This window comes from Pediculus humanus, genomic scaffold, assembly GCF_000006295.1.
Source record: "Pediculus humanus corporis 1103172107513 genomic scaffold, whole genome shotgun sequence".
Lineage (NCBI taxonomy): Eukaryota > Metazoa > Arthropoda > Insecta > Psocodea > Pediculidae > Pediculus > Pediculus humanus.
Genome location: NW_002987129.1, coordinates 227,004 through 253,453, shown reverse-complemented (window position 1 = coordinate 253,453; position 26,450 = coordinate 227,004). Strand labels below are relative to the sequence as shown.

The 26,450-nt window shown below is 26.2% G+C and overlaps 7 protein-coding genes across 7 annotated transcripts; 4 read left to right on the top strand and 3 right to left on the bottom strand.

Annotated features, from left to right (window-relative positions):
- Positions 1-148: 148 nt before the first annotated feature.
- Positions 149-2,261, top strand: Phum_PHUM168470 (uncharacterized protein; the record flags this gene model as incomplete). Its single annotated transcript, XM_002424968.1, has 2 exons — positions 149-255; positions 545-2,261. The coding sequence occupies 2 exons, from the start codon at positions 149-151 to the stop codon at positions 2,259-2,261; spliced, it is 1,824 nt and encodes a 607-aa protein (XP_002425013.1).
- Positions 2,262-4,422: 2,161 nt separating this feature from the next.
- Positions 4,423-6,308, bottom strand: Phum_PHUM168460 (uncharacterized protein; the record flags this gene model as incomplete). The annotated part of the gene is made up of 6 exons (XM_002424967.1): positions 4,423-4,694; positions 5,083-5,214; positions 5,289-5,490; positions 5,571-5,713; positions 5,782-5,998; positions 6,105-6,308. The coding sequence occupies 6 exons, from the start codon at positions 6,306-6,308 to the stop codon at positions 4,423-4,425; spliced, it is 1,170 nt and encodes a 389-aa protein (XP_002425012.1).
- A 942-nt stretch (positions 6,309-7,250) lies between these two features.
- Positions 7,251-8,291, bottom strand: Phum_PHUM168450 (Immature colon carcinoma transcript 1 protein precursor, putative; the record flags this gene model as incomplete). The annotated part of the gene is made up of 3 exons (XM_002424966.1): positions 7,251-7,499; positions 7,895-8,052; positions 8,126-8,291. The coding sequence occupies 3 exons, from the start codon at positions 8,289-8,291 to the stop codon at positions 7,251-7,253; spliced, it is 573 nt and encodes a 190-aa protein (XP_002425011.1).
- A 397-nt stretch (positions 8,292-8,688) lies between these two features.
- Phum_PHUM168440 (ribosomal P0 protein, putative) lies at positions 8,689-10,728 on the top strand (the record flags this gene model as incomplete). Its single annotated transcript, XM_002424965.1, has 6 exons — positions 8,689-8,742; positions 8,864-9,039; positions 9,268-9,502; positions 9,687-9,872; positions 10,181-10,339; positions 10,564-10,728. 6 exons carry the CDS (start codon positions 8,689-8,691, stop codon positions 10,726-10,728), a joined length of 975 nt encoding a protein of 324 aa, XP_002425010.1.
- A 474-nt stretch (positions 10,729-11,202) lies between these two features.
- Positions 11,203-16,652, bottom strand: Phum_PHUM168430 (Bromodomain-containing protein, putative; the record flags this gene model as incomplete). The annotated part of the gene is made up of 12 exons (XM_002424964.1): positions 11,203-11,484; positions 11,566-11,743; positions 11,825-11,965; positions 12,044-12,174; positions 12,255-13,145; positions 13,221-13,358; positions 13,441-13,517; positions 14,150-14,251; positions 14,809-14,934; positions 15,358-15,731; positions 15,913-16,342; positions 16,631-16,652. The coding sequence occupies 12 exons, from the start codon at positions 16,650-16,652 to the stop codon at positions 11,203-11,205; spliced, it is 2,892 nt and encodes a 963-aa protein (XP_002425009.1).
- Positions 16,653-17,692: 1,040 nt separating this feature from the next.
- Phum_PHUM168420 (Heparanase precursor, putative) lies at positions 17,693-19,033 on the top strand (the record flags this gene model as incomplete). Its single annotated transcript, XM_002424963.1, has 5 exons — positions 17,693-18,018; positions 18,087-18,220; positions 18,418-18,596; positions 18,682-18,816; positions 18,893-19,033. The coding sequence occupies 5 exons, from the start codon at positions 17,693-17,695 to the stop codon at positions 19,031-19,033; spliced, it is 915 nt and encodes a 304-aa protein (XP_002425008.1).
- Positions 19,034-20,184: 1,151 nt separating this feature from the next.
- On the top strand, positions 20,185-24,812 carry Phum_PHUM168410 (glutamate--cysteine ligase, putative; the record flags this gene model as incomplete). The annotated part of the gene is made up of 11 exons (XM_002424962.1): positions 20,185-20,334; positions 21,640-21,749; positions 21,835-22,020; positions 22,715-22,887; positions 22,991-23,208; positions 23,290-23,486; positions 23,563-23,734; positions 23,844-24,041; positions 24,129-24,302; positions 24,374-24,555; positions 24,638-24,812. 11 exons carry the CDS (start codon positions 20,185-20,187, stop codon positions 24,810-24,812), a joined length of 1,935 nt encoding a protein of 644 aa, XP_002425007.1.
- Positions 24,813-26,450: the final 1,638 nt, after the last annotated feature.

Sequence of the window (26,450 nt, the reverse complement as noted above, 5' to 3'; positions counted from 1 at the left end):
AATAGATCGAGACTAAACGTTTTTAGCCTTCCACATACAGGTTGGTATACTATAAATATGTTATATACTATATTTTATGTTAATATAAAATTATTTAATAAATTTTTTTTTTTTAAAAATAGGTGGCCCAAAACGTAAAGGCAAGGCAATGAACTATTATAGAATATGGATATATACGTGCAACGCAGTGCTTTTTGTCAGCGTTTTAGGTTTTATTATCGTAGCTGGAAAAGTGGTTTTAGTTGACCCTAGAAGGTAAATAACATTTTAATTGTGTAAATCATTAGAAAACGTCGCGTTCATTTTTTAATAATAATAATAATAAACAAGAAGGGACGGGGGGGGGGGAAATGCATATTTTCAAGCTTGTGTGTGTGTAAACTCGGGTTTAATTACGTTTGAAATTTAATTTTCAAATAAAAAAAAAAATGTACGTTTTATTTGTTAAATTATTTTATTTTTAATTTTACAGAACGTTAATTCCTGGTTTGACTCTACACGAACCCTCATTGCTCTATGCTTATTTGGCACTATTAACCCAAAGCGGCCTTTTGCAATTATTGGGTTGCATCGGAGCACATAAATTAAATGAAAAACTTCTCAACACGTATTGGTTTCTCCTACTATTTTTACTTTTTGGCGATGCGTTTATCGGAGTCGTTTGGATTTTTCGTTTTGATAAAATTTACACGGATATAAGACCCATACTAAGGCAAAGACTTCAAATGGAATATGGTATTAATCAGGAATTCACCGAGCTTTGGGACACCATACAAAACGATTTGCGATGCTGCGGAGTCGAAGGACCGCAAGATTTTAACGAAATTGATTTATCAAAAAGAAAGTCTATAACGATAGGAAACGATACGGAAGACCTACAAAAAACAAACAGTTTCGTAGACGAAAGTTTGAATAGATTACCGGAAAATAAACTTTTAGAAAAAAGTGCAAACTTTTTAGTGGAAAGTACAAAATATTACACGACCGATATTACCGGTTTAGATGATAATTTTACGGACGATCCTAATAATTTTTATCTCACGACCGCTTCGGCTTCGAACGAATTAACAACAACAACAACAACAACCAAAGATTCAAACGCTAAACAAGTACGTCACGTTCCCGAAAGTTGTTGTCGTTTGATAACAGAAGAAGAACCGGATAAAAATACGGAAGAAAAACAAAAAGAACCCCAAAGTAAACCGACCGCCATTCGACAGAGATTAGAAAAGAAAAAAAATAGACAACAGGAAAATATAACATCCAAAAGAAGTCTGACGACGCCCGTTCCCGACGACATTTGTAACAGTTCGAAAAATTGTAAAACCTGGAACAAAAGACACGCCAAAGAAAATATTCGACAATTTCGGAGCAGTCATCTAAGACAAAATGAAATCGTAAATAAAACTCCACATCATTTTTCTATTTCAACAAATTTCGTCACACAAAGTGAAAAACAAAATAAAAATTTTATACAATTCATTAATAATAATAATAATAATAATAATAATAATTCGACGGGTAGTAATATTGATATAATGAACACTTGTGCAAATATTAACGGACATTCTATAGGGACCGTATACGGCATAAGTAAAACGTTACATTTTTCGGTAGGCTGCGAGGTCAAGCTTAAAGAGTGGATGCGGGACAGTGCTCATTTGTTGGGAGTGTTAGGATATTGCGTGATCGCTTTTTTAAAATTATGTTTTTTAGGAATACTTAAATACGAAATAAGAGAAATGATACAAAAGATAAAATTACTGCAAGGAGAACTTCAACCTCCCATACTTCTTTTAAGCATGGACAGTCCGGATGAAAACCCGGAATCGCAATCTCCGCAATCCCCTCACAATTTATGCAACCACATGGACAACGCGATACATTTGGGAAATCCGAACAAAAGCCAAACGAATTTATCCACGGACATTCCCGCGAAAGAAAAACCGGATCGAATGAGAGCCAATTCATTAGGGAACGCTTTACTCCTTTTACAGCCTCACGAATCGAGTCAAACGACTCCGGCTCATCAGAAAAAAATCAAACACATGTCTTTACAAAATCAAAGGCTGTTTTCAAGCACACCCGGAGGAGATACTGGAAACGAATCAGACACCAACTCCCATTGTGCCCTTCTCATAGACGGTGACGATGCATCTCCGAAAAAGAAACATTCGAGAATGTCATCATCGAACGGCAATAATAATTACGAATGTCACGAATTACAGGATCTACTCGTAAAACGTTCCGCTCAAATTTGACTAAGATATATTATGTGGAAAATAGGGATTAATATTAATTTAGTAAATCCTAAAAACTTATATAAACAAAAATGTGATAATAATAATTAATTATTAAAAATATTTATATTGTTACAAAAAAAAAAAGTTTTAACGAGTAAATAAAAACCAGAGCTTTTTAATATTATTATTATTATTATTATTCATTTTTTAAATTTTGTAATATGCTATTATGCCAATGATTGAGTGAAAAAATGTTTATTATTATTATTATTTTTCTTCCACACGTTTCACCGATTAAAAACCATCTGTCGACCGACCCTATCACTAACCATTAACCCACATTGATAATTAAACCTTAATTACTTTTATTTAATTTACAAAAAAAAAAAATTCTTTTATACCCAAACCCCCGCCCCCCCCATTTCTTTTACACGTAAACATATCTGTCGTTGCAAAAAATTCATAAAGTTCGGTGAAACTTTAAAAAAAAAAAAAAAAAAAAAAAAATGAAAAAAAAATCGTTAAGTTTAAAAACAAATCTAACCGCAATCAAAAAGTAATTAATAAAAATAAATAAATAAATAAATTATTATTATTATTTATACCGCGAAATTATCTATCTATTACAGAGCTTTTTATTTATTTATTTATTTTTTAATAAAATGATATAAATTGTTGATTAGTATAATTATATTAAGATAAACTTAATATTTAGAAAACGATTATTATTATTATTTTTTTTTTTACTATCAATCAATAGAAAACAATATTATTATTATTATTTTTTATTTTTATCGCAATAAATTATATTAAAATTCTTATTTAGAATAATTATCGAAAATACCTTGTAAATTATAAAATTAAATCGCCTTATGCAGAAAAAAAAATATATATATATATATTAATATTATTATAAAATAAAAATAATTAATTAATTAATTAAAAAAACCAAATTTATTATTATTATTAATTAATCAATGAGTTTTTATTAATTTTAGAAATGTTTAAAGACTAAACCGAATATAAATATTTATATTATATATATTAAAAATCTTTTTTTTATTATTTGTGTTTAATTTAATGTTATTATGGTTACACACACACACACAATATTTATTTATTTATATAATTTTAAAATTTTTCATTTCAATATTTTATAAATATATATATTAATTTAATTGTATATTAAAAAAATAAAATATTGGCCGTCTATAATTTTTATACTATTAAATTGACCAATACATATAAATATTTTCTTTAATTTTTTTTTTTTCTGTTGTTGTTGTTGTTGATTATATAATAGAAAGACCAAATTAAAAAGTTCAAAATTTAAATAAATTATATATTTGCTAAAGAAAAATATTTGTAGCACACATAATTTTCTTTTTTATTTATTTATTTATTTATTTATTTATATAATTTTTTTTTAATTTTATTTTCCAGCTACACTTCCCGAAAAAAAAAAAAGTTAGTTTTGTAATGCTCTTAAATAATTGCAATATTTCTTAGTTATTAAATAATAATAATAATTTACAGTAAATTATTAATATGTAATTAATATTAACGATGACACGTATTATATATATATAATATTATATAAAATTTATTTTTTATAAATAAAAATGCTTATGTGAAGCATATATAAATATATATATATCCATAAACATTTTGAATGAAAATAAAATTCAAAATGTTTTTAAATTTTTTTTTTTTTTTGTAAAAAAAAAAAAAAAAAAAAGATAAATCTTATCCTTTCTACCCTAATAAAAGGTATAAACACTTAATTAACAGATAATAAATTGCTCATTTTGTTTCACAAAAAAAAAAAAATTTACTTTATGTGTATAATTTATATATCAAAAACTTTACCTTAATTAAAATGAATACAAATTAATTTTTTACTCTTTTATATATATATATATATGTTAATAATTATTGTGGAACCCATTTAAAAATTAATAAAGTTTTGGTCATTTGATTTCCCCCAAATGTTTTTAAGCTAATGATGTGGCATAATGGACACACACACACCCAAACAATTATTTACTTTTTGATATCCAACTTATTATATATATATAATTAACCGTTAATTGACATCAATCAAATCTATCTTTTTGGCATTTGTAAAAGATTTCCTAAGCACAAATTAGAGATTTGAAAAAAAAAAAAACCAAAAAATTTATCCTACCTTAAAATCATCATCCATTATGTTGACCACCAAATCCACATTTGATCCTCCTATAACGACAGCACTAAACTTTTCACTTTTTTTTTCACTACTACCACCGCAAAACTCGTTAAAAACATTATCATTATTATAACTCACATCACTACTATAATTTAACTTGGATAAATACGCGTTCGAACTATAATTATTTTGTAAACGTAACTTTGAAAGTTCTACAGCAATTTTACTACCGATTGTTGCATTATTTTTTATAAGAGCCATGTCTGAAAACAACTTTATTAGGAAAATATTATTAATTTTAAATTTTTTGAAGAAATAATTAGTTTTCAAAGTTATTACTAAACATGATTAACTATTCAGAAATTTATACAAACAATTTAAAAAAATACTTTTAAACTCTTCCTTTTTTTTTTATATAACTTTTACTATGGTGTTCTGCACTATTTCAAAAAAAATGGTAGTAAAATAAAATAAAAATGCATCGAAAACCATTATAAATAAATAAAACTTGATGAAAGTAAAATTGTAGAAAAAATCTAGTGTTCAAATTGAAATAATTATTAATTGTAATAAGTATACTTATGAATTTAAAAAAAAATAATAATAAAATGCAGGTTTTTAAAACAAAGTTACTCAAAAGAAAAAGGATACTAGCTGCCAATGATTTGCCTTTTGTTAAACTCGAAATGTGACTTAATAAAAAAGGAGTAACTTCTTTACCTTTTATATTTTTATTTTTTGCAGCCTTCAATCCTTCTTCAATTGCATTTAAAATATCCGTTTCTAAAATGTGAATTATTTTTTTTTTAAAAGAATGAGTATTAAATCAAAAACAAAAGGTAAAAAAGTATGCTAACCATTTAGCGAATCATTTTTAGGTATAGGTACACCTATTAAAATTCCAGAACCTAATTGTAAATCAAAAATTGACTGAATGAATTCAGCAGCTTCTATTTCATCAATCAAATTATATGGAGATTCAAAATTACTCTTTCTACAAAAAAAAGCAGGAAATTCTTTGCTTGATCCATAAGTAGCCACAGCAACACCTTGAGTTTCCTGACAAAAAAATTTTTTTTCTAATTTTTTTAAATTTGGCCATTTTCATTATTACATAAAATTCTTTAAAGTTTACATACTAAATATTCTAGAGTTCTACCAATATCCAATATTGATTTGACTCCACTGGAAATCACTGCCACAGGAGTCCTTCCAAGTTCTGTTAAATCAGCGCTTATGTCCATTGTACTTTCTCCCTCTCTGTGAACTCCACCGATTCCACCTGTTAATCACATTAACTATTTGTAACACATGCAGATAACTTTTCCAAAAAAATAATTTTTGTCCTACCTGTAACAAATATAGAAATCCCGACTTTGTGAGCAATCAACATAGTTCCAGAAACAGTGGTTCCTCCGGTTAATTTTTTGCTTATAGCAAATGGGTAGTCTCTCCTTGAAATTTTCAAACAATTTTTTTGATTTTCTGACAATTCTTGAAGTTCGAGATCAGTAAGACCAACTTTAACTTTCCCTTTTATTACAGCTATTGTTGCTGGAATTGCCTTCTATATTAAAAATTACAAATTAATAAAATATCATAAGATGATATACTCAAACTTTTGTTAAAAAAAAGAAAAAAGTAATTGTTCTAAAACTAACCTCCTCCCTTACCCTATTTTGTACAGATATAACGGTTTTGTAATTTTCTGGAAATTTCATACCATGGGTTATAATAGTACTTTCCAAAGCTACTACACCCTTTTTTTCAAAAAGTGCTTGACGAACTTCATTATTAACACAAATGATTGAGTTATAACGTTTGGATAAAAAATTTTTACTGCAATGTTGAAAATTCAAAATTTTTGATGGCAGCATAACTTTTATTAATTTTAAAAAGAATGAAAATAAAATATAAGTAGAATGTAACGAAAATAAAATTATATTAATAAATAAAAAAATTAATTTACTTTTCTTTTCAGAAATATATACAGATAAAATGTAAGTAAGTAACCATAAAAATCTCTTATCTGAAGTTAACAGCTTCATCAAGTTCTATTTATTTCCGCGCCAATTTTACGTTTCTTGGATCATTCTAGAAATTTCCAAAAACCGTTTTTAGTACCGTTTTTTTCCGCCCTCGGAAATTGAAATTTTTTTTTTTTTTTTGCGAGGGAATTTTTTTTTGAAAGAAATGAAGGAGAAAATTTAAAACATTTTAAATTAAAAAATAATTTAATTACAATTAAAAAAACTTTATCAAAGTTTTTATAATATTTAAAATTCATGTAATTAAATTTTATTTATTAAATGTCTAAAAAAAAATTTGGTTTAAAAATTAATTTTTTTTTTTATACTGTTAATAAAATTTTAATTAAAACGTAAAAATGGCGAATTAAAATTTTATTAGATACTTTTTCATAATTAGACTAATAATATTTTTTTTTATGGAAAGTTTATATTACAGTTAAAAAAATTTATTTTGGATTCAAATAGGAAAAATATTTTAATTAAACTTGCCTCAAAAGGCCAATTATTTTAAACCATGGGTAAGTTTTCATACAAAATAATTTTCGTTAATGCTTAAACAATGCTACAGGACCAAAATCAGTTAATTGTTTATTTATTATTACTCGATTAGAACAATTTGAATTTTGTCACAGGGATTGGAATGAAAAAGTAATTTTTCTTTCTTTTGTGTGGCTATTTAAGTAAAAAATACTTAAGTTTAAAAATTAAATTTAATAATTTTTAATGCACATTTAATTAACAATGAATAATTAATTAAAAAATATTTACATAAAATAAATCAATCTTATTTCAACCACCAGATCTATACATCTTCAGTAGAGAACGACTTCTTTTTTCCATTAATCTTTGTCTGGCAGCTTTTTCTTTATTTTTTCTATGTTTTTCAATGGTTTCAGGACTTGTTTCTTTTTCAGGTTCTTCTAATTTAAAAATTATGCTTCTAATGTAAGAAAGAGCATCAGCTCTATTTAAATCTTGACTCCTCGTTTTGTCAGATTTTATAACAAAATAACCATCTTTATTTACTCTAGTGTAATACTAAAAGAAATTTTTTTTAAATATTAAAATTAATTTACTACAATCTTAAAAGAAAAAGTAACTAAAACCTAAAAAAATAAATTACCACAACTTAAAGTATGTAAGTAACTAATTATATTATATATGTTCGACATTAGGAAATGGTTGAGTTTGTATTTGTATTAACCAAAATTTGTCAAAAACTAATACTTTTAAAATAATGTATGAGATGTAAAATCTTTTAGAAGAATATTTTTAGTGAAAATATTTCACTTATACATTTTTATAAAATATTAAAGTTCAATTTAATTACAAGGCATGTATAATTTGAAAGTAAAATATCATCTTAATTATTCTTTTTCTAATAAACCTATCAAAACTTTTTTAAAAATCTAAAGTAATAAAACAAAAAGTACCTTCTCTAATAATTTTTGTTTAGTATCTTCACTGATCCAAGTAGCACTTTTAACATGAAATCTTATGTCAACTTTGGTATCTCTTTTGTTTACATTTTGACCTCCTGGACCACTAGATTTTGTATACTTTATATCAAGATCTTTTATAGGTATAAAACCTAAACAGAAATTATTAATTACTCAGTAAATTATATTTGAAAATTCGTTAAAAAATCATTAACAAATAAAAACCTGAAAATTTCCCTTCTGGATTATCGGGAGGTTTGAACGGTTTAAGATCAACACTATTTGGATATAAAATATCTAAAGATAAATTACTTTTAAATGACATGTTTCTTATAAACTTATCAGAAATATTGCCATTTCTTAGAGACAGGGCCAAAATACTTCTAAACATTTTGGTAAATATTAAGTCGTACAATTTTCCATAGAGATATAATTTTTATTAAACTTTTGTGATATGCACTCTGTGACATTGTCGCCAAAGTGAACGGAAATACTAAATCGAATCGGTCGAACGCTTAACAACTCATTAGCCCTGTAACTTCAGCTGAGGTGAGTAATAATCTTGTTAAATTTAATTTTTAATTATCTCATTCATCTTGCATTAAAATTATTTTTTATTATTAGTATTTAACATTTTATTTGTTTAATTTTATTACTATGTTAAATTTATTTTGTATATTTTAAAATTTTATACTTTAATTTTACTGGTAAAGTTTTCGGTGGTGTGTTAAGTTCAATTTCTTTTTCAGTCCTTAAACTTCTTAGAAGCATCCCTATTTCCACTAAAGATGGGTAGGGAGGACAAAGCTACTTGGAAAGCAAACTACTTCACAAAATTAATCGTAAGAGTCATGAATTTTACTTAAATTAAAATAAAAATGATGGCTTGTAATGGCTAGCACGTTGCAAATTACTCTTTCCTTATTTTTCAAATTTTCAGTTTTTTTTAAATATTATTTTTAGCAATTGTTGGATGAATATCCTAAATGCTTTATTGTTGGGGCAGACAATGTCGGCTCGAAACAAATGCAGCAAATTCGTATGTCCCTTCGGGGAACGGCCGTGGTCCTCATGGGAAAAAATACCATGATGAGGAAAGCCATCAAAGGAAACGTTGAAGTTAATCAAGCATATGAAAAGTAAGGAAAATATAAAATTTTTTTTAAACTTTTGATTTTTATGAAATAAATTCATTTATTTTGATATATATATTTTCGATGATGCTTAGCATGTATTATCTGAGTCTTGATGACCATTGTATTACCACCATCCATTACTGAGAAAATAATAAAACATTAAATTTTACATCTTTTGTTTTGTATTCAATGCAAAAATTACAAGTGGTTTTTTCTTTTTCCACATTGCAGGATTCTTCCTCATATAAAAGGCAATGTAGGATTTGTTTTTACCAAGGGTGATTTGGTAGAAGTAAGAAATAAAATTTTAGAAAATAAAGTTCGTGCTCCAGCTAAAAATGGTGCCATTGCTCCTTGTGCTGTCATTATTCCAGCTCAAAATACTGGTCTTGGTCCAGAGAAAACATCATTTTTTCAAGCCTTGTCCATTCCAACAAAAATTTCTAAGGGAACAATTGAAATTACTGTAGGTATTGAAATTAACAAGTATTCTTATTACAAATAATTTGATTTAATGATGAATTAAAAGTTATCCCTGTCTTAATTTATTGCAGATAAAAATTTATCTGAAAAAATTTATATTTATACATTAATGTAATAATAGTTTTCTGCGAAACTAACTTTTTTTTTTTTTTTAATATTATTATTAGAATGATGTCCACATTTTAAAAGAAGGAGACAAAGTTGGAGCTTCTGATGCTACTCTTTTGAACATGTTGAACATTTCTCCTTTTAACTATGGTTTAGTAGTGGAAATGGTGTACGATTCAGGTACCATTTTTGAACCAAAAATTTTGGATATTAAACCAGAAGATCTTAGAGCTAAATTTTTAGAGGTTAGTCGTTATTTTGTTTTTTGTTTTTTTTTTTTTTAAGATTATTACAACACTGGTAAATGTCATCCTGGAAAAAGTTTTTTTAGGTTCTTAAGTTATTTTTACTTCCTGACCTGCGGAATAACAAGCTGGCGTTTTTGATTTCCTCGTCGCCAACATGTTATTCCCGGGCTGGGGGGTGCTAAGGAATTTCTACACATTCTGCTACAGTCATTTTTCAATAAAATTTAATTAGTTAATTTAATAAAAGATTGCCTATTACACATTTATTGCTGTTATTCATATTAATTTTATTTTTATTTTCAAAGGGAGTTTCTTGTTTGGCATCAGTTTGTTTGAGCATTAGTTATCCAACTGTCGCTTCTGCTCCACATCTTATTGTCAATGGATTCAAGAACTTATTGGCAGTTGCTGCTGCTTCCGATGTTGAATTTAAGGAAGCTGAAAGAGTCAAGGAATACTTAAAGGTTCATACATATTTTGTAAATTTTGCATTGTCTTTTAATTAATGATGATATTAGCGAAGTGCGTCTGATGGAAAGGGGTTCATCTTTGGAGCTAGAAATAGCTGAACCCACCAAAGATCCTTTCTGTTGCTTAAAATTAACTTTGCTGTCTGAAATTTTTTATTGCTTAAAATTTCCTTTTCTCGTTTTTCTATTTGTTATTTATTAATTAATTTTCTTTTTAGGATCCATCGAAGTTTGCAGCCGCTGCTGCTGCTGCTGCCCCAGCGGCAGCTCCTGCAGCCAAAACTGATTCTGCGGCTGCGGGTGGCGGTTCCAAAAAGGAAGAAAAGAAAGAAGAAAGTGAGTCCGATGATGACATGGGGCTTCGGTCTGTTCGATTAAGCTGATTTGTTTCGCACGCCAGACGATTTTTTAATAAAAAGCCTTTAAACAGAATAATTTTTCTTTATTTTTTTTATATTTTTTTGTTTTTTAAACCTTAATTACAGTCTTTAGAAAAAAAAGGGATAAGGAAAAATATTAAAAAACAAACTTTAAATAAAATTTATAACTTTTATATTGAACGTCTTAAATAAGTTAGCAATTTCAAAATGGAAAATATTTTACAAAATTTTTTATCTTCGATGGTAATCTTAAAAACTAATATTATGCATAGCAATTGAAACTTTTTGTAATAAATACAATACAAAAGGGGGGAGTTAAAGGATGCTCCCCAGTCATACTGAATTAATTCTATTTCTGACAACTCGAACAAATACAAAATTGGCATAATTCACTGCAACATTGCTTAATCGTCTCCCTGTAATAAAAAAAATTTTTACATCAAAATAATGAAACTCGAAAATGAAATAAAAAATCAATTAACTGACTTTGAGTCTTTTCCTCGAAGTTTCTCCAGTGACTCCGACAGAACGTTTTCTTCCAGACTGCGTTAGTTTTTCCGAAGTTCTCGATCTAACAGGGGGACACGGTGAATTTCTCGTCCTTCCTTTTGGTTTAAGATCCGATGAATTCGTTGTGGATTTATCCAAATCTTTTTTACTTGAATTTTTTTCACTCGATCTAAATTTAACATCCGAATTTTGTTGAGTTCTCGTTTCCCTTCTCAAGGGCGTATTTTCATCAGCCACTCTCAACAACATCTGTGAAAATTTCCAATTTTGATTAAGTCACAAACCACGAGGTTAAAAAAAATAATTTTTTTTTAATAAATGAAAACCAACTTGAAAATGATCCAAACTATCCGCTTGCATTTCCTTGGCCATTTTATAAACGTGATGATCCCTTTCGTTGTACATGAGAGCATTCATAAACATGAGCATGACATCTCTTTGAAATTCTGCTGTCGTTCGAATATTTCCTATTTCAATGTTTCTTTTTATCGTACTCAAATCCATGGGTCTTTAACAAAAATTTTTTTTTTTTTCATTTTAAATATATATTTTTGAAACGAAAAGTGTTGTAAATAATAATTTTATTTACCTTTTAACTATGCTACTATATTCTGGTGCGTGATCGTCGCTGATTGGTTTTAAAAACAGGGAAGCGTATTTGTGTCCTGCAATCCTCGTGTAAACCAACATGACAGCTTTTTTCCAAACCTTGTGTTCTTTTTCTTCTTCCCTGTAATTTTTTTTATATTTCTCTCATCATACATACATAATAGATAAATTTTAAATATTTCCTTTGAATAAAACTTACGACAGGGGTGCAGGACTGTTGGGAATCGAATCTGAAAAACTAGGACCTCCCCTTCTTCTGGAATACACTTTGGGTGTGGCATCGTTACTTTTTTCATCTTCCGTTGTTGATAAATCAGCTTTATCCGTTCTCTAAGAACAATAATTACAAAGTTAAGCAATTGTTTATGGATGAAAAAAAAAAAAATTAAAAAAAAAAAAAGATTGATTACATTCATCTCCAATAGATTAGAAGGAACTTCTTCGTCTTTGACCGGATCTGATTCTTCCGTTTCTAATTTGTCTTCTTCCATGTGTTCTCCATTGTCTTCAATTTTCACTTTAATTTTCTTATTATTTTCCTCTGATTCTTTTTTCTGAGACTCCATATCGTAGTCGGTTGTTTCTTTTTCCGTAATAACTTTTTCTTCTTCTTGATTTTGTTCTTCTTGTACTTGTTTTTCCTCTTCGGGAGGATTTTGAATTTCCGAGGTGCTGTCATTGACATTGTTCAAATCAGGAGTGATTTTTTTTTCAATATTCTCTTCTTCAACAGGAACGGCATCAATTTTTTTTGGTTCTTCAATGGTTTTTCCTGCTGCTGCTGCTGCTGCAGGGGAAAGTCCTTTTTCAGTCGTAGTTGATTCGGTTACATCCTCTTTTTCAGGTTTTACTGAAATAAAATCTTTTTCTTGACCTTTTACAGAATTATTTTTTTCGAGTTCGACATTGTCTTTAGTACTGTCATCCAGGTTTTCATTTTTTTGGTTATTACAATCCGATTCTTTTTTAGCTGTTGCTACTACTACTTTGGATGTATTATTTTTTAAATAACTCATTTTGGAGTCTTTTGTCAATATTTGAATTTTTTCAAATCCTTCTTTGTATTCATCAAATTCAAAAACATCAGTTTCTGAATTCTTTACTACTACATCACTTTCAACATTTCCTTCGTTTGATGGTACAGGGGTGGTGGTTGTGGTGGTAGTAGTAGAAGTAGTTGTTGTAGTTTCAACATAATCATGATCGGAGGTATTGTGTAAATTTCTCTTTGATTCTTTTTCTTTGACGGAAGGAGTTTTTTCCGACGGTTCTTGACCGCAGGATTCATCCGTCGAAGGTTCCTTAAAAAAAAAAATTTATTAAGAATAACATAAATTAAAACTTTCAACATTTTAAAAAAAAATTTCTAAACTAACCGACGATTCGAAACTTTTTCCCTTTATGTTAGGTCGCTTAGAACTAACAGAAGGATTCGATTCCGAAGGAGGAGGAGGTTCAGGATTATCAGTCTGTGGGGACGATTCTGTTTTAATTTCATCTTCCATAGCCTTGGCCTGAAAATTAAAACATGTGGGAAATGTAGACAATTTTTTATAATTTTTTAATTTTTAATAAAAATAAAATAATTGTAAAAACCTTGGCTTGTGCAGCCAGTTCTTCTGCTCTTTGTTTCTGTAGGTATTCTGTAGCTTGAGAATAAGGCGGAGGAGGACCTAAATGTTCTGAAAAATAATAAATTAAATTAGTTTTTTTTATATAAGTAGAATAAAAGAAATCACTCACTAAACCCTTTAAAAATTTATAAATTTTACTGTCATCATACAGGTACATGCTAAATTTTATAGGTATAAAGGACCACAACCACTAGGTGATTTATTTTATATATATATTTATTCCAAAATAAATAATTACTATAATTAGTTATACTTAACAAAGCAACTAAACTGTTAAGAAAAAACTCCCCTAATTTTTAAGCTTAAATTCATTAACATATTAAAATTAATACAAATAATAAGTTTTAAAACAAATAAAAAATATTTTTAACATTAATTTCATCTATAAAGGAAAATTAAAATTATTATTATTATTATTAATAAAATGGGTTAAATAAATATATGTAATAAAATGTTAATCACAAGCTATTATTATCATGCCAAATGTTATCATAGAACCTATCTACTAATAATAAAGGATGATTTTATTTTTTTTTTGCAGAAACGAGCCTTAACCTTAATCTTTCTTTTCACCAAACCGTACAAAATTATAGATCATGAGTAAATAAAAAGAAAAGAGAAATAAATAAATAAAAAAAAAAAAAAAAAAAAAAACAAAAAACAAACCTAACCTGAGTAAGGAGGTGGTGAAGAAGGCTGCGATTTCAGCATCGGCAAAGGTTTGCCAGGTAACGAGGGAGGCAACTCAAGCAACATTGATAAAGTTGGGGCACCTTAAAGCACAACACAGATAATACTATATAGTAAAATAAAAGAAAACAATATTGTATTTTATTTAAAATTTTTTTTTTTTTTTTTTTTTTTTTTTTTATAAAAGAAAATAAACACTTGTGATAATGAAAGAGAGAGAGAGAGAGAGAAAAAAAAAAAAAAAAAAACAAAGTTTTCCCTTGTTTTGAAAATAAATGTTTACATTTATTTCAAGTTATTTAAATTTTTAAATATATGAATGAAGAATTCCTGATTTTAAGAACACTTTATATGTAAAGCAGCAACTTTAAATAAATAAATATTAAGAAAGTAAATAGGTAATATTCGATTTCATGAAACCTTCCATTATTTTGCTTTACACCTAATGGTAAATTTATTATAAGTTAAAATATTAGATATTTGAAATTACTTACTTAAAAAAAAATAAATAAGTAAAAACAACAACATATATGTAAATTAATAAATAAATTTAAAAAAAAATAATTAAAATTAAAAAGAGGTGAAATTTTATTAATAAAAAATTCCAAGCTAAGAAAATAATTTCGATTAAAAACCTTACCTTGTGAAGGTGAAGAAGGAAGAATTTTATGCTCATCGCTAAAAGAATTAGCAATAGCATTTGACACTAAATTTTTTAAATTTGATGAAACATTTGATGGCGGCATTAAAAAATTACCAGGTAAACCTAAAAAATTGATAAAAATCTTGAATGTTAAATAACGACAAAAAATATTTTTCAAAAATATAAAGCCGAATAATATACATGCAACCATGAAAAATTGTCCTAATACACGAAAGTGGCTACATTTTAATTAATTTTAAATGTAAAACTTTATAATAATTAAATATATCTTTTAAAAATGTTTTATGTTTTGTTTGTTTTGTAATTTGAAAATAAAATATATCTGACTAAACTGCCATTAATTTTAAACGAGTTTATCTGTGTAAATTACAACCAAATTCAAAGTACCAAATAACTAATTGTCACAAGATATTTAAATTGAGGTTTAAACATGATTAAATTTAAATTTAACACACAAATTATACAATGGTAAATTAAAACATTTTCAAAAAATAAATTTAATTGCATGAAAAAAACCTTTTTTACCTGGAGAAGAGCTAAGTAAACTAGCTATGGTTGGCGATGATGAACCTCTGTGAGGAGATGTTATGGCTGAATGTAATATTGAGGAAGTAGTTGATGGCTGAGATGCAGTAGAAGGTGATTTTAAAAGACTGGTGAGCAAAGGAGAGGTTGGAGTTGGTTTTGCCATTGCGGATTCTTCGGGAACATCCACATTTAAGGGTTCACTTAAAGGACTGTCTGCTTCACTGCTTGGTTCCGATATACTGGAAGCTCTTCTGATGTTCATTAATCTAGATCCCGGTTTCCAAGCCCTTTCTAACTCTATTTTTCTCTCTTCTCTTTCCTTTAACCATTTTATATGGGCTTCTTTTTCTAATTCTTTTTTATTTTTTTCACTAGTAAAAAAAAAAAAAAAATGTTTATAGAATAAGCATTGTGTTAAATTAAAAGTTTTATGTTTGCTGATTGCATTTTAAACTTATTAATTGAGAAAAAAGGTTAAAAATGAAAACATGCATTCAATTAATTTTATCAGACCTAATATTTTTTTAATTTGAATCAAAAATTTGAACTCACTCCTCAATTTCCTGAAGTAATACTGGTAATTTAACATCAGGTTTACCAGAAATTATAGCATTACTTGATTCCTTTACTTTTAAATACTCCATTTTAATTTCTTCCATTTTTTTTTTTAATTCCTCTATCCTATCTGTTTTTAATTTTCTAACTATGCTTTCACCAGGAGTTTCAACCTCTGATTTTTCATTTGAACCAGCTACCCTTTTCTTTCTCTTGGGTGTTTCAACATTCTCAAGTAAACTTGCATACTGTTGAGCACAATTTTTGGGAGAAAACCAGTCTGGAGGTCTGTTTGGCTCTGCAAATATTCTTATATTTCTACTAACACATGACCAATTTTGATCACCGCTTCGTAAAACCAACGAAGCTAAACTTAGCTTTTCTTTTATAGACCAAGTATCTAGAACTGTTCTTTTTAACTTAAGCCCTATAAGTAAAACAAATAAGGACAAATATATAATTAAATAAACGAAATAATTTTGATGTCACACTTTAAAATTAATGCTATTTCTTTAATGACATTTGCTTATTTTTTTATTAGGATTAATACTCGGTAAAGAGATGCCTTAAAAGTAAAAACTAAAATTTATGTATATTTTTTTCTTACAAACCTTTTGACTAATTTATTGCTAACTGTTTAATTTTTTAAACAAAATGTGATAAAATAATAAAAATATTTAAATAAATATATATCTAATTTAAATAAAATACTTACTTTCTTGCACAGATTCTGTCATCGTTTAAAATTAATTAATTAGCAATAAGTTTAAAACTAACAAATAATTATATGCTTGTTGTACATTTATCCGCCATTTTCCATCAAACTAAGAAACTTTAGAGTAGCCTACGATAATAGAAGGCTGTAATCAATGGCTCATACTTAACAAACCTATATAAGTTTTTTTTAAAAATTTAATTTAATTAAAATGGCGGTAAATAAAGCGGTATTGCTTTGAATTAATTTCAATTTAATTTTTAATTTATTTTACTAAATAATTTTAATTGTTTAGGGATATTTCAAAGTTTGCGCATATATATTTTTTAAACTCATTTAAATTAAATTTTTAGCAGGAACCGTTTTTATTTTTTCTTTATTTCAGATGAAACGGTATTTCAAAATAATATCCTTCATAATTACAGGTTTTGTGTCGTGTTTTATACTTTTTATTTTTAAGGAACAGTATACATTTTCCGAAAATAACGTCTTCTTATTTATTAATATTGACGGCAGTAAAGTTTTATTTAAAACGGATGAAAAGTTTTTGAGCGTAGCCCTTGATACTTCTTTTTTTAAATGTTTATTCAAGAAATTAACCAATGAGTAAAAAATTTTTTTTTTTTTTTCAAATAACAAAAATTGATATTTTTAAATAATTTGAATTAATAATTTTTATCTTTTCAGTGAGTGGAAAAAACTTGAAGAACTTTCTAGTTTGCTTTCTCCGGCTTATCTTCGAATAGGAGGAACAGATGCAGACAGAGTAATTTTTAAAATTCAGGAAAATGCTTTCGATTCAAATAACAATACAGATTGTGTTGATATTCTGTCTGAACATCAATTAATAGAAATTACACGTAAATAACTTGAGTTAAAGTTTTAAATTAAAATTATTTTGTAAAAATTTGAAATAAACATTGATTTTATCAAGTTGACAGTTTTTTCATAGTTTTTGAATGTTATAAAAATAAAATTTTCTTTATTTTAGAAAATGATTGGAGGAAAATAAATAAGTTTGTTTCAAATTCAAAATTGAACTTAATATTTGATTTAAATGTTATGTTGAGAGGCGACAATGGCTGGAATTATTCAAATGCACTAACTTTGCTACAGTTTTCAGAAAGAAACAAATACAAATTAGATTTTCAATTAGGAAATGAACCTAATTCTTTTAAACATGTTTTTAATGTATCCATATCGGGAACTGAATTGGCTAAGGATTTTAATGTCTTGAGAAAACTTTTAAATTCCTTTAAATCTTATAAAACATCTTTATTAATAGGACCTGATGTGACAAGACCAAAGCATTTGGAATATTCATCTTTAAATTATTTAAAGGAATTTCTTTCTCACACAAAAAGTATTAGTGCAGCATCATGGCATCAGTAAGATATTTCTTTTCATTTTACATAATACTTTTAAAAATTTAAATTCATATTTGGATATTTTCAAGATATTATGTAAATGGCAAAAATACTTCTCTTGATGATTTTATAAACCCTAAAATTTTGAATTATTTACCTCATCAAATCAATGAAATAAAAAAAGTTGTTCGATCATTCTCAGAAGATCTTCCAATATGGATCAGTAAGTAAAAGCTTAGCAAGAGTTTTAATTTATGATATTTTTAAAATCTGAGCAAACCAGAAAGTAATTTTTTAAAGTTTTACTTACATTATACAATAAGTTAACAAAATAAAATTTTAAAAATGCATCTGAAATTTGATTTTTAGTCTGAAATACACAAATATATAGAAATAAGTTTTAAAAAAAACTTTTTATAGGTGAAACAAGTTCAGCCTATGGAGGAGGTGCTCCTGGACTTTCAGATAGATTTGTAGCTGCATTTATGTGGTTGGACAAATTAGGAATTTCTGCCAAGTTAGGTATGAAGGTTGTAATTCGTCAGAGTTTGCTCGATGGAAATTATGCTTTGATTAATAAAAAGTTTTTGCCAACTCCGGTAATTCATTTTTTAATTTATTAAATAGCCTTTTTTAACATTTATTTTATGCATCTATACATATATAATATAATAATTTATCTAGGATTTTTGGATTTCATATTTTTACAAAAATTTAGTCGGAAATACCGTTCTCAATATAACATATGGAAGAAATGAAGAAAAAGAAAAAGTCAAATCATTGAGATTTTATTGTCACTGTGTATCTCCCAAATTCAGGGTAAATTATTTTAAAATCTTAAAATGATTAGTTGATTTTTATTTAATTTTTAATTTTTGGTTTTTTTTGTAATTAGAAATTAGGAAAAATTGTTATCTTCGGTATGAATCTATCCAATAAAACGGAAAAAATTATTTTAATATTGGGCATGAAAATTAAATATCCAATTTATTCTTTTCTCTTTACACCTGGAAAAAACAATTTAACATCGAAGTAAGAATTGTTTTTCTTTTTTTTTTTCCTGTTACTTATTTTTTATGTTTAAAAAAATTAATTTAAAAAAATTATTTTATTTTAGACTGATTTTCCTCAATGGTAAAGAGCTTGTCTACGATCGAAATTCAATTCATAATTTATTCAATAAACCTGAAAAAGCAAAAGTTCCACTTAGTCTACCTGGTTATTCCATTGTTTTTTGGATATTTGAAGATTTATTTAATAACATTTGTGATGAAATTATTTAAATAGATATTGTACTCATATATAATTAAGTGTTTTTTTAAGTTTTATTATTTAATTTTTATAAGGATTTTTGTGATTTCTTAGTCTTTTATAGTCTTTTATATTTCAGATTTATAAAATTTTTATAATTAATTTATGTGTGAAGGAAACGTACTATGTTTTATATAATTAATTTATTTATAATAAAAATTTATGTGCCAAAAATAAATTCATTTTACATTCATTTTTAACTTAATGGTAATTTTTATCTTTAAAATTAAAATTATTTATTTAAAAAAGTTATATTTTTTATCAAACTTTCGTTTTAAACATTTATTTTACGTCTTTAAAAATTTCAGTTTGAATTCATTTATTTCGTGTATTTTTTTTTTTTTTTTTTTTTAGATACTGTTTTAATTTAATTTTTTATTTTTGATTCGTTACAAGTCTCTATACCAAGCCAGTATGAGTATTTTTTTTTAAATTCAGTTGAAAAATTGTTTTCAATTTCAAAAAATTTGTCGAAATTTTAAAATTGCGACAAAAGTCTTTGAATTCACGTAATTTTGTAAATTATAAGAAGGCACGGAGTAGTCTTTTGTAAACGCAGTACAAGTTTCAGTTAGTGGTTCATACTTATTATTTACATTAAATGCTAAATGAATCATTTTAAAAATTGTAATGACGACGCAAATGTGAACAGATTTTGTTTATTTCCGCTTAGTTTTTCTTAATTTTATTCAAATCGTTAATTATTTAAAATAATTTTTTGTGCGAATTTTTTTTCTCTCTCTCTGTCTCTCTCTCTCTCTCTTTCTCGATATTACAGTTTTTTTATATCACATTTGAATCACATAATAATTTTTTTTTTTTGTCTTTGAAAAATTGTCGAATTTTAATTTTGTGACAGTTGTTAAATTTATTAAAATGGGGTTGCTAACAGAAGGGAGTCCTCTTACTTGGGAAGAAACTCGAGATTTGGCAGATCATGTTAGAGAACACGGGATTACACAATTTATTAATTTATATCACAAACTTAAAGATCGTCAAGGGGATTTTTTAAAATGGGGGGATGAGGTAAGCAAATTTTTTTTATTCATAGCACTTTTTATAAATTATTGTATGCTTGTCAATATTACATGAATGAGTAAATAATAGTAATTTATTTTTTTTTCATACAATTGATATATTATATTGATACATAAATTGCAAATAATTTTTTTAGCAATGCATGTAACCCAATATTAAAATTGATTAAACGTCAAGAAATTATAACAAGCCTTGTTTATCTAAAAAAATTAATAGAAGTGTAATGCAATATACCTTATTTCCTCATAATGAATATTTTATCTTTTTTTTTTTTTTTATTCTTGCAATTTTTTTTTTTTTTTTCGTTACTAATGGTAACACATTAAAAAATATTTAAAATTATCGATAAATGAATACAATTCGAATACATCAATAATTTTTAAAAAAAATTATATTTATTTATTTATTTAGGTTGTATTTAACATTCCCAAGAATAAAAACATGTTATCAATTGTATAAAATATATTTTAAGTGGTTAATAAATATCATTATCAACATAAAAACAAATTATAAAATTTATAATTTATTAAAACGACTTTTTTAAAAAAAAATAAAATTTAATATAAAATTAAAATTCAATCGATTGTAATAAATAATATGTATGTACATAAGATTTATTTTTAAATATTAAATATAAACAAGTTTTTTTTTTTTAGGAATTTTTTAAACTTGGTAAAATTAGGCATAATATAATAAAAACACCTTCAGGGTTTGCTAAAATTCCATCATTGCCACGAGAAAGGTCATTAAAAAAAAAAAAAACAAAATATTATATAAATTATTATTATTATTAAATGGCATTCTCGGTCGAAAACGTAAATTTTAATATAAAAAAAAAAAAAAAAAGGAGAAGAAGAAGAAGAAGACATCTTGTAATTTTTTTTTGTTAATAGGTTAATAGGTATTTTAAATGAACATTAAACATGATAAACACTTTATGCATTTTATTATGACACACATACCTGTTATCATAAATAAATATATATTTTTTTTTTATTTGTTGTCTACATTATTTTTTGATTGCGTAATCATTTATAATCAAGTTAATTTTTTTTGCAAGAACAATCAATGTTTTATTTGATCAACATTTAAAAAAATATTTATATTCCAATGAGAAGATAAAAAAAAAAAAAAAAAAAAAAAAAACTTGTTTTTTCTTACTTAAATGTACATTTTCACATTAAACAAATGATAATTTTATTAATGTTTTATTAGAGTCTTTTTTAATTAGCTCCACCTTTTAATTATTATATTAAAATAGATATTATTTGGGTTTTTTTTTTTTTTTTCCAGGTAGAATACATGATAGTAAAATTTGATCACGAACGAAAAACTGCTAGACTTTCCCTAAGAGCCCAAGAAATTTTACCAATTCTTCAAGAACCTGAAAAAAACGATCCCGAGTACGTTGAATTATTTTCATTCATTCCATGATTTTAACTTTTCCTTTAAATACTAAAAAAATTGTTTTTTTTTTTTTTTTTACAGGTCTGTTAAATCTCTATGGCGTCCCGAATATGCAGCCTACATGATTGAAGGAACACCTGGAAAACCCTATGGAGGTCTCCTTTCATTTTTCAACACCGTTGAAACAAACATGAAATTGAGAAGAGAAGAAGCGAGTACTTTTCTCAAGCCTGGAGAAGTACTTATGACTATTACTAGTTTTCCGAGGTAAAAATGTGTATTTATTTATTTCATTTAAGTCGTATTTAATAAATCATTTTTAATTTTTACTTACGTTAATAACATTAATTTATAAAACGATAATAATAAATTATTTAGACAGTTTATAAAAACGGAATACCATTTATTTAATTTTTTTTTTTTTTTTTTTTTTTACGAAGAACAACAAGAAAAATTTTTTTTGAAGATTTCAACAACAACAACAATTTCCACAACATGTTTTTTGTTATCCAGTTTGTTTTGAAAACTTATTTGATGGCCTGTAAGCCATATTTTTTTATTAATAAATATTAATTTTAATTGTTTAATTAAGGATATTAATTAAGAATGCAATGTCCATGCCCCGATTATTATAGTTTTTTTTTTCAGTACATTTTATCACGTGTTTTATTTTTTTATTTCAGTGTTTTTTGAGTCAAAAACGGATTTGATATCTATTTACCACTTGGTGGTAATTCAAAATAATAAATACGTGAAAAAAAAATACATACTCTAAAAATAAATGACAAATAGAATTATTAATCAGAAATTTTTAGGTAAAATGTCTTAAGTTCACTAGTTAAAAAAAAAAAATAAAAATAATCTGTTATCAGTCTGTTGGATATAAACGTATGCGGTCCTCTGTCGCGAACCATAATTTATGTATAATTATTTAATTTTTTTCTTTTTTTTTCTTTTACAGATTAGGTTGTCCAGATTTTACTGATCCTTCTCAGAAGACTTCTCCCAAAGATGGAGCTTCAAAATCATTATTTTTTCCGGACGGAGCCATTTATCCGGGTCATCCAAGATTTAAAACATTAACTAGAAACATTCGGATGAGGAGAACGGAAAAAATTGCTATAAACATGCCTGGTATAAAAAACCTTCTTAATTACCTTTCAAAAACAATGGCAAAATTTTCATTAAGAATAACCTTGATATTTTATAATGTTTTTGTGACTTTTTTTATTTTCAGTTTATAAAGATGAAAATACGCCATCGCCGTACGTGGAAGATTTCGAAGATCTCGGAGATGATGGAGAAAGTGCAAAAGCAGCCCTTCCAGATCACGTTTATATGGATGCCATGGGATTCGGAATGGGTTGTTGTTGTCTTCAGTTAACTTTTCAAGCATGTAACATTCAAGAAGCGAGAACACTGTATGATCAGCTGACTCCTCTTTGTCCCATTATGGTACTTGTTGAAAAACCCTTTTTTTCAACCGTATTATCGCCATTAAAAAAAAAAAAAAAATTGTGAAATTATCGTTTTTAGCTTGCTCTCACGGCCGCCTCACCGTTTTACAGAGGGAAAATATGTGACGTAGATTGTCGTTGGAACGTCATTTCCGAATCGGTCGATTGTCGAACTCCCGAAGAACGAGGTTTGGTACCGCTTAAAAATAATCGTTTTGTCATTCCCAAATCGAGATATGATTCAATCGATTCGTACTTATCCGAACATGGAAGACAGTAAGAAGATATTTATTTTATGTAAACATTATTTGAATTATTTTTTTAAAAAAAAAAAAAAACAAATTGATTTCAGTTATAACGATGTACCTCTAATATATGATGAAGCCATATATAAAAGATTAAGGGATGCTGATATAGATGATCTTTTGGCTCAACATATTGCTCATTTATTTATACGAGATACCGTTTCTTTGTTTAGCGAAAGAATTCATCAAAACGACAATGAGGATTCCGATCACTTTGAGGTTTTTTTCTCTTTCTCTTTTTTTTTTTTTTTTTTTTTTTTTTTTTTAATCCAAATTTTTATAATTTTAAAAAAAAATTTATTACGTGATTTTTGTTTGTTTTTTCTAGAATATTCAATCGACGAATTGGCAAACTATGAGATTTAAACCGCCGCCATTTAATTCTTCAATCGGTTGGCGTGTTGAATTCAGACCTTGCGAAGTACAAATAACGGATATGGAAAATGCGGCCATTGTTTGTTTCGTCGTACTCCTCACTCGCGTCATTCTTTCTTATCAATTAAATTTTATTATTCCCATAAGTAAGGTAATAACGTAACGACTTGAAATTATTACATAATTATCATTATCATCCCGACGACGACGACGACGTTTAAACATTTGAATTTTTCAGGTAGATGAAAATATGCAAAAAGCTCAACGGAGAAACGCATTAAGAGAACAACTTTTTTGGTTTCGAAAGGATATTTTAACGTGCGTGTCACCACCGGAAGCAGCATCCCGTTGTAAAAACACAAGCGGAGATATTTATCAACCCATGTCTATTAATCACATAATTAACGGAAAGGTAAGTTGATAATGCGTGGAAACGTGTAAAAAAATTATTTTATTAATTTTTTTTTTTTTATGTATTTTCAGGAAGGTGTTTTCCCCGGGTTGATACCATTAATTAACGGTTATTTGAGTGGCATGGACGTCGATGCGGATACTCATTGCACAATTCAACAATATTTAAAATTAATACAAAGAAGAGCTTCGGGAGAATTGAAAACCACGGCGGCCTATTTGAGAGATTACGTAGCCAATCATCCGGATTATAAGTAATTAAAATTTAAATTTTTATCCTTTTATATTTATTTAACGGTTAGATTAAAAGTTTTTTTTGTTTTTTGTTTTTTAAAGGAAAGATTCGAATATAAGTGAGAAAATCAATTACGATTTATTGAATCACGTGAAAGACATTGAAAAGGGGAAAATATTATGTCCGGAACTTTTGGGAATATCGATAAAATCAAAAACTCAAGAATTTATACCGAAAGCCGTGAGCAAAGCCTACGAATCAAATTATTCAAGTTAGCTTCGTTTTTAATTTTTTTTTTTTTTTTTGCTTGTTTGTTTGTTTGTTGAGGTTTGTTAAAGTTGAGCGCGGTATAGGACCGAACACGACCTTTGTTCTCTTTAAAAAAAAAAAAAAAAAAAATTAACATAATTCCATATACCTTTTTTTTTTTTTTTTTTTTTTTTTTTTTTTTCCAGAAACAGAAACCGACGATCAGATATCGTTATCATTACCTCATTCCTAATAAAAAACCAAGTCATTCAAACTTTTTCAAAAAAATCCCAATAATTACAGTTGATAAGTATAAATATGCATTATGCACCCGTTGTACACGTGTCAAGGGGGTAAAAAAAAGTAAAATGGCGTTTATTTATTTATTAAATAATAAGGCTTCATTTGTTTTTATGCAGTATTCAACAGAAAAGTGATGATTTTTTTTTTTTTTTTTTTTTTTGAAAATAATTATTGAGAAAGTGAATTTATATATATATATATATTTTAATTTTAATAAAAGTTTTTAATTATTAAAGGGCGCTACAATTAAAAAAAAAAAAAAAAATGTAAGTTGATGTTGCAAAATGTATTTAAAAAAAGAAAAAAATTATATATATATATATATATATACATATTATTATATCTTGTTAGAATTGTTAAAAATATTTTATAAAATACATTATTGTTTTAGTGTCTAAAATAAAAAAAAAAAAGTTTTAAAAATATTTTTTTATCATTAGAAAAAAAAAAATGTTTTTTCAAATTAAATTATTTAAATAATTTATAATTATTTTATATTTTTTATTAAAATATTTCACACCTTTTTTTTTTATCATTTTGTGTGGTGGGATTATTAATTGTGTGAATGTGAAAATGAAAACGTCAAGGATAAATAAGCAATAAATTAAATTTTATTATTATTATTAATAATTAATTTCTACTGAACTTTGACCCGTAAGGAATTGAATAATTTAAGCGGGTACGAAGTACGAATTTAAATAAATTAATTTTTTCCACTTTTTGAATATTTAAATGTAATTTCTTAATTTAATGGTAAAAAAATTGATTCGAATCAAATAAATAAATTTAAATATACATAAATATATTTAATTATAATTAATACGTGAGTATATACACATACATTTCTTTATACATTATATGATAATTTTATACATTTGAAAACCCGTTTAGTCAGAATCATCATCATCATCATCATCGAAAAAAAATGAATTGGACGTTTTCGAAACTTTTTTGTTTTTTTCATCAGTATCATGAGACAAAATTTTTTCTTTGGTTCCACGACCCCGCCCCCGTCCTCGTCCTCTTCCTCGACCTCTTCCCCTGGGAGATTTTCTTGTATTTTCTTCTAAATAAATGAAAATTAAATTAATTAACCGTTTAAAATTTTAAATACATAAAAAACATGAAAATCACTAACCGTGTTGAATAGAATTTTTATTTTTTTCAAATATATTTGATCGACGGATGCTTTCGCCAACATCGTATTCATCGGTATCTAAAAATTATAAATAAATTATTTAAAATAATTTTAATAATTCATAATAATAATAATAATAATAATAATTTTTTTGTCTTTTACCCGAATCAGACACGGTTGTGCGCTCCGAAGTTTGTTTTCTTTTATTATAATTTTTAAACATA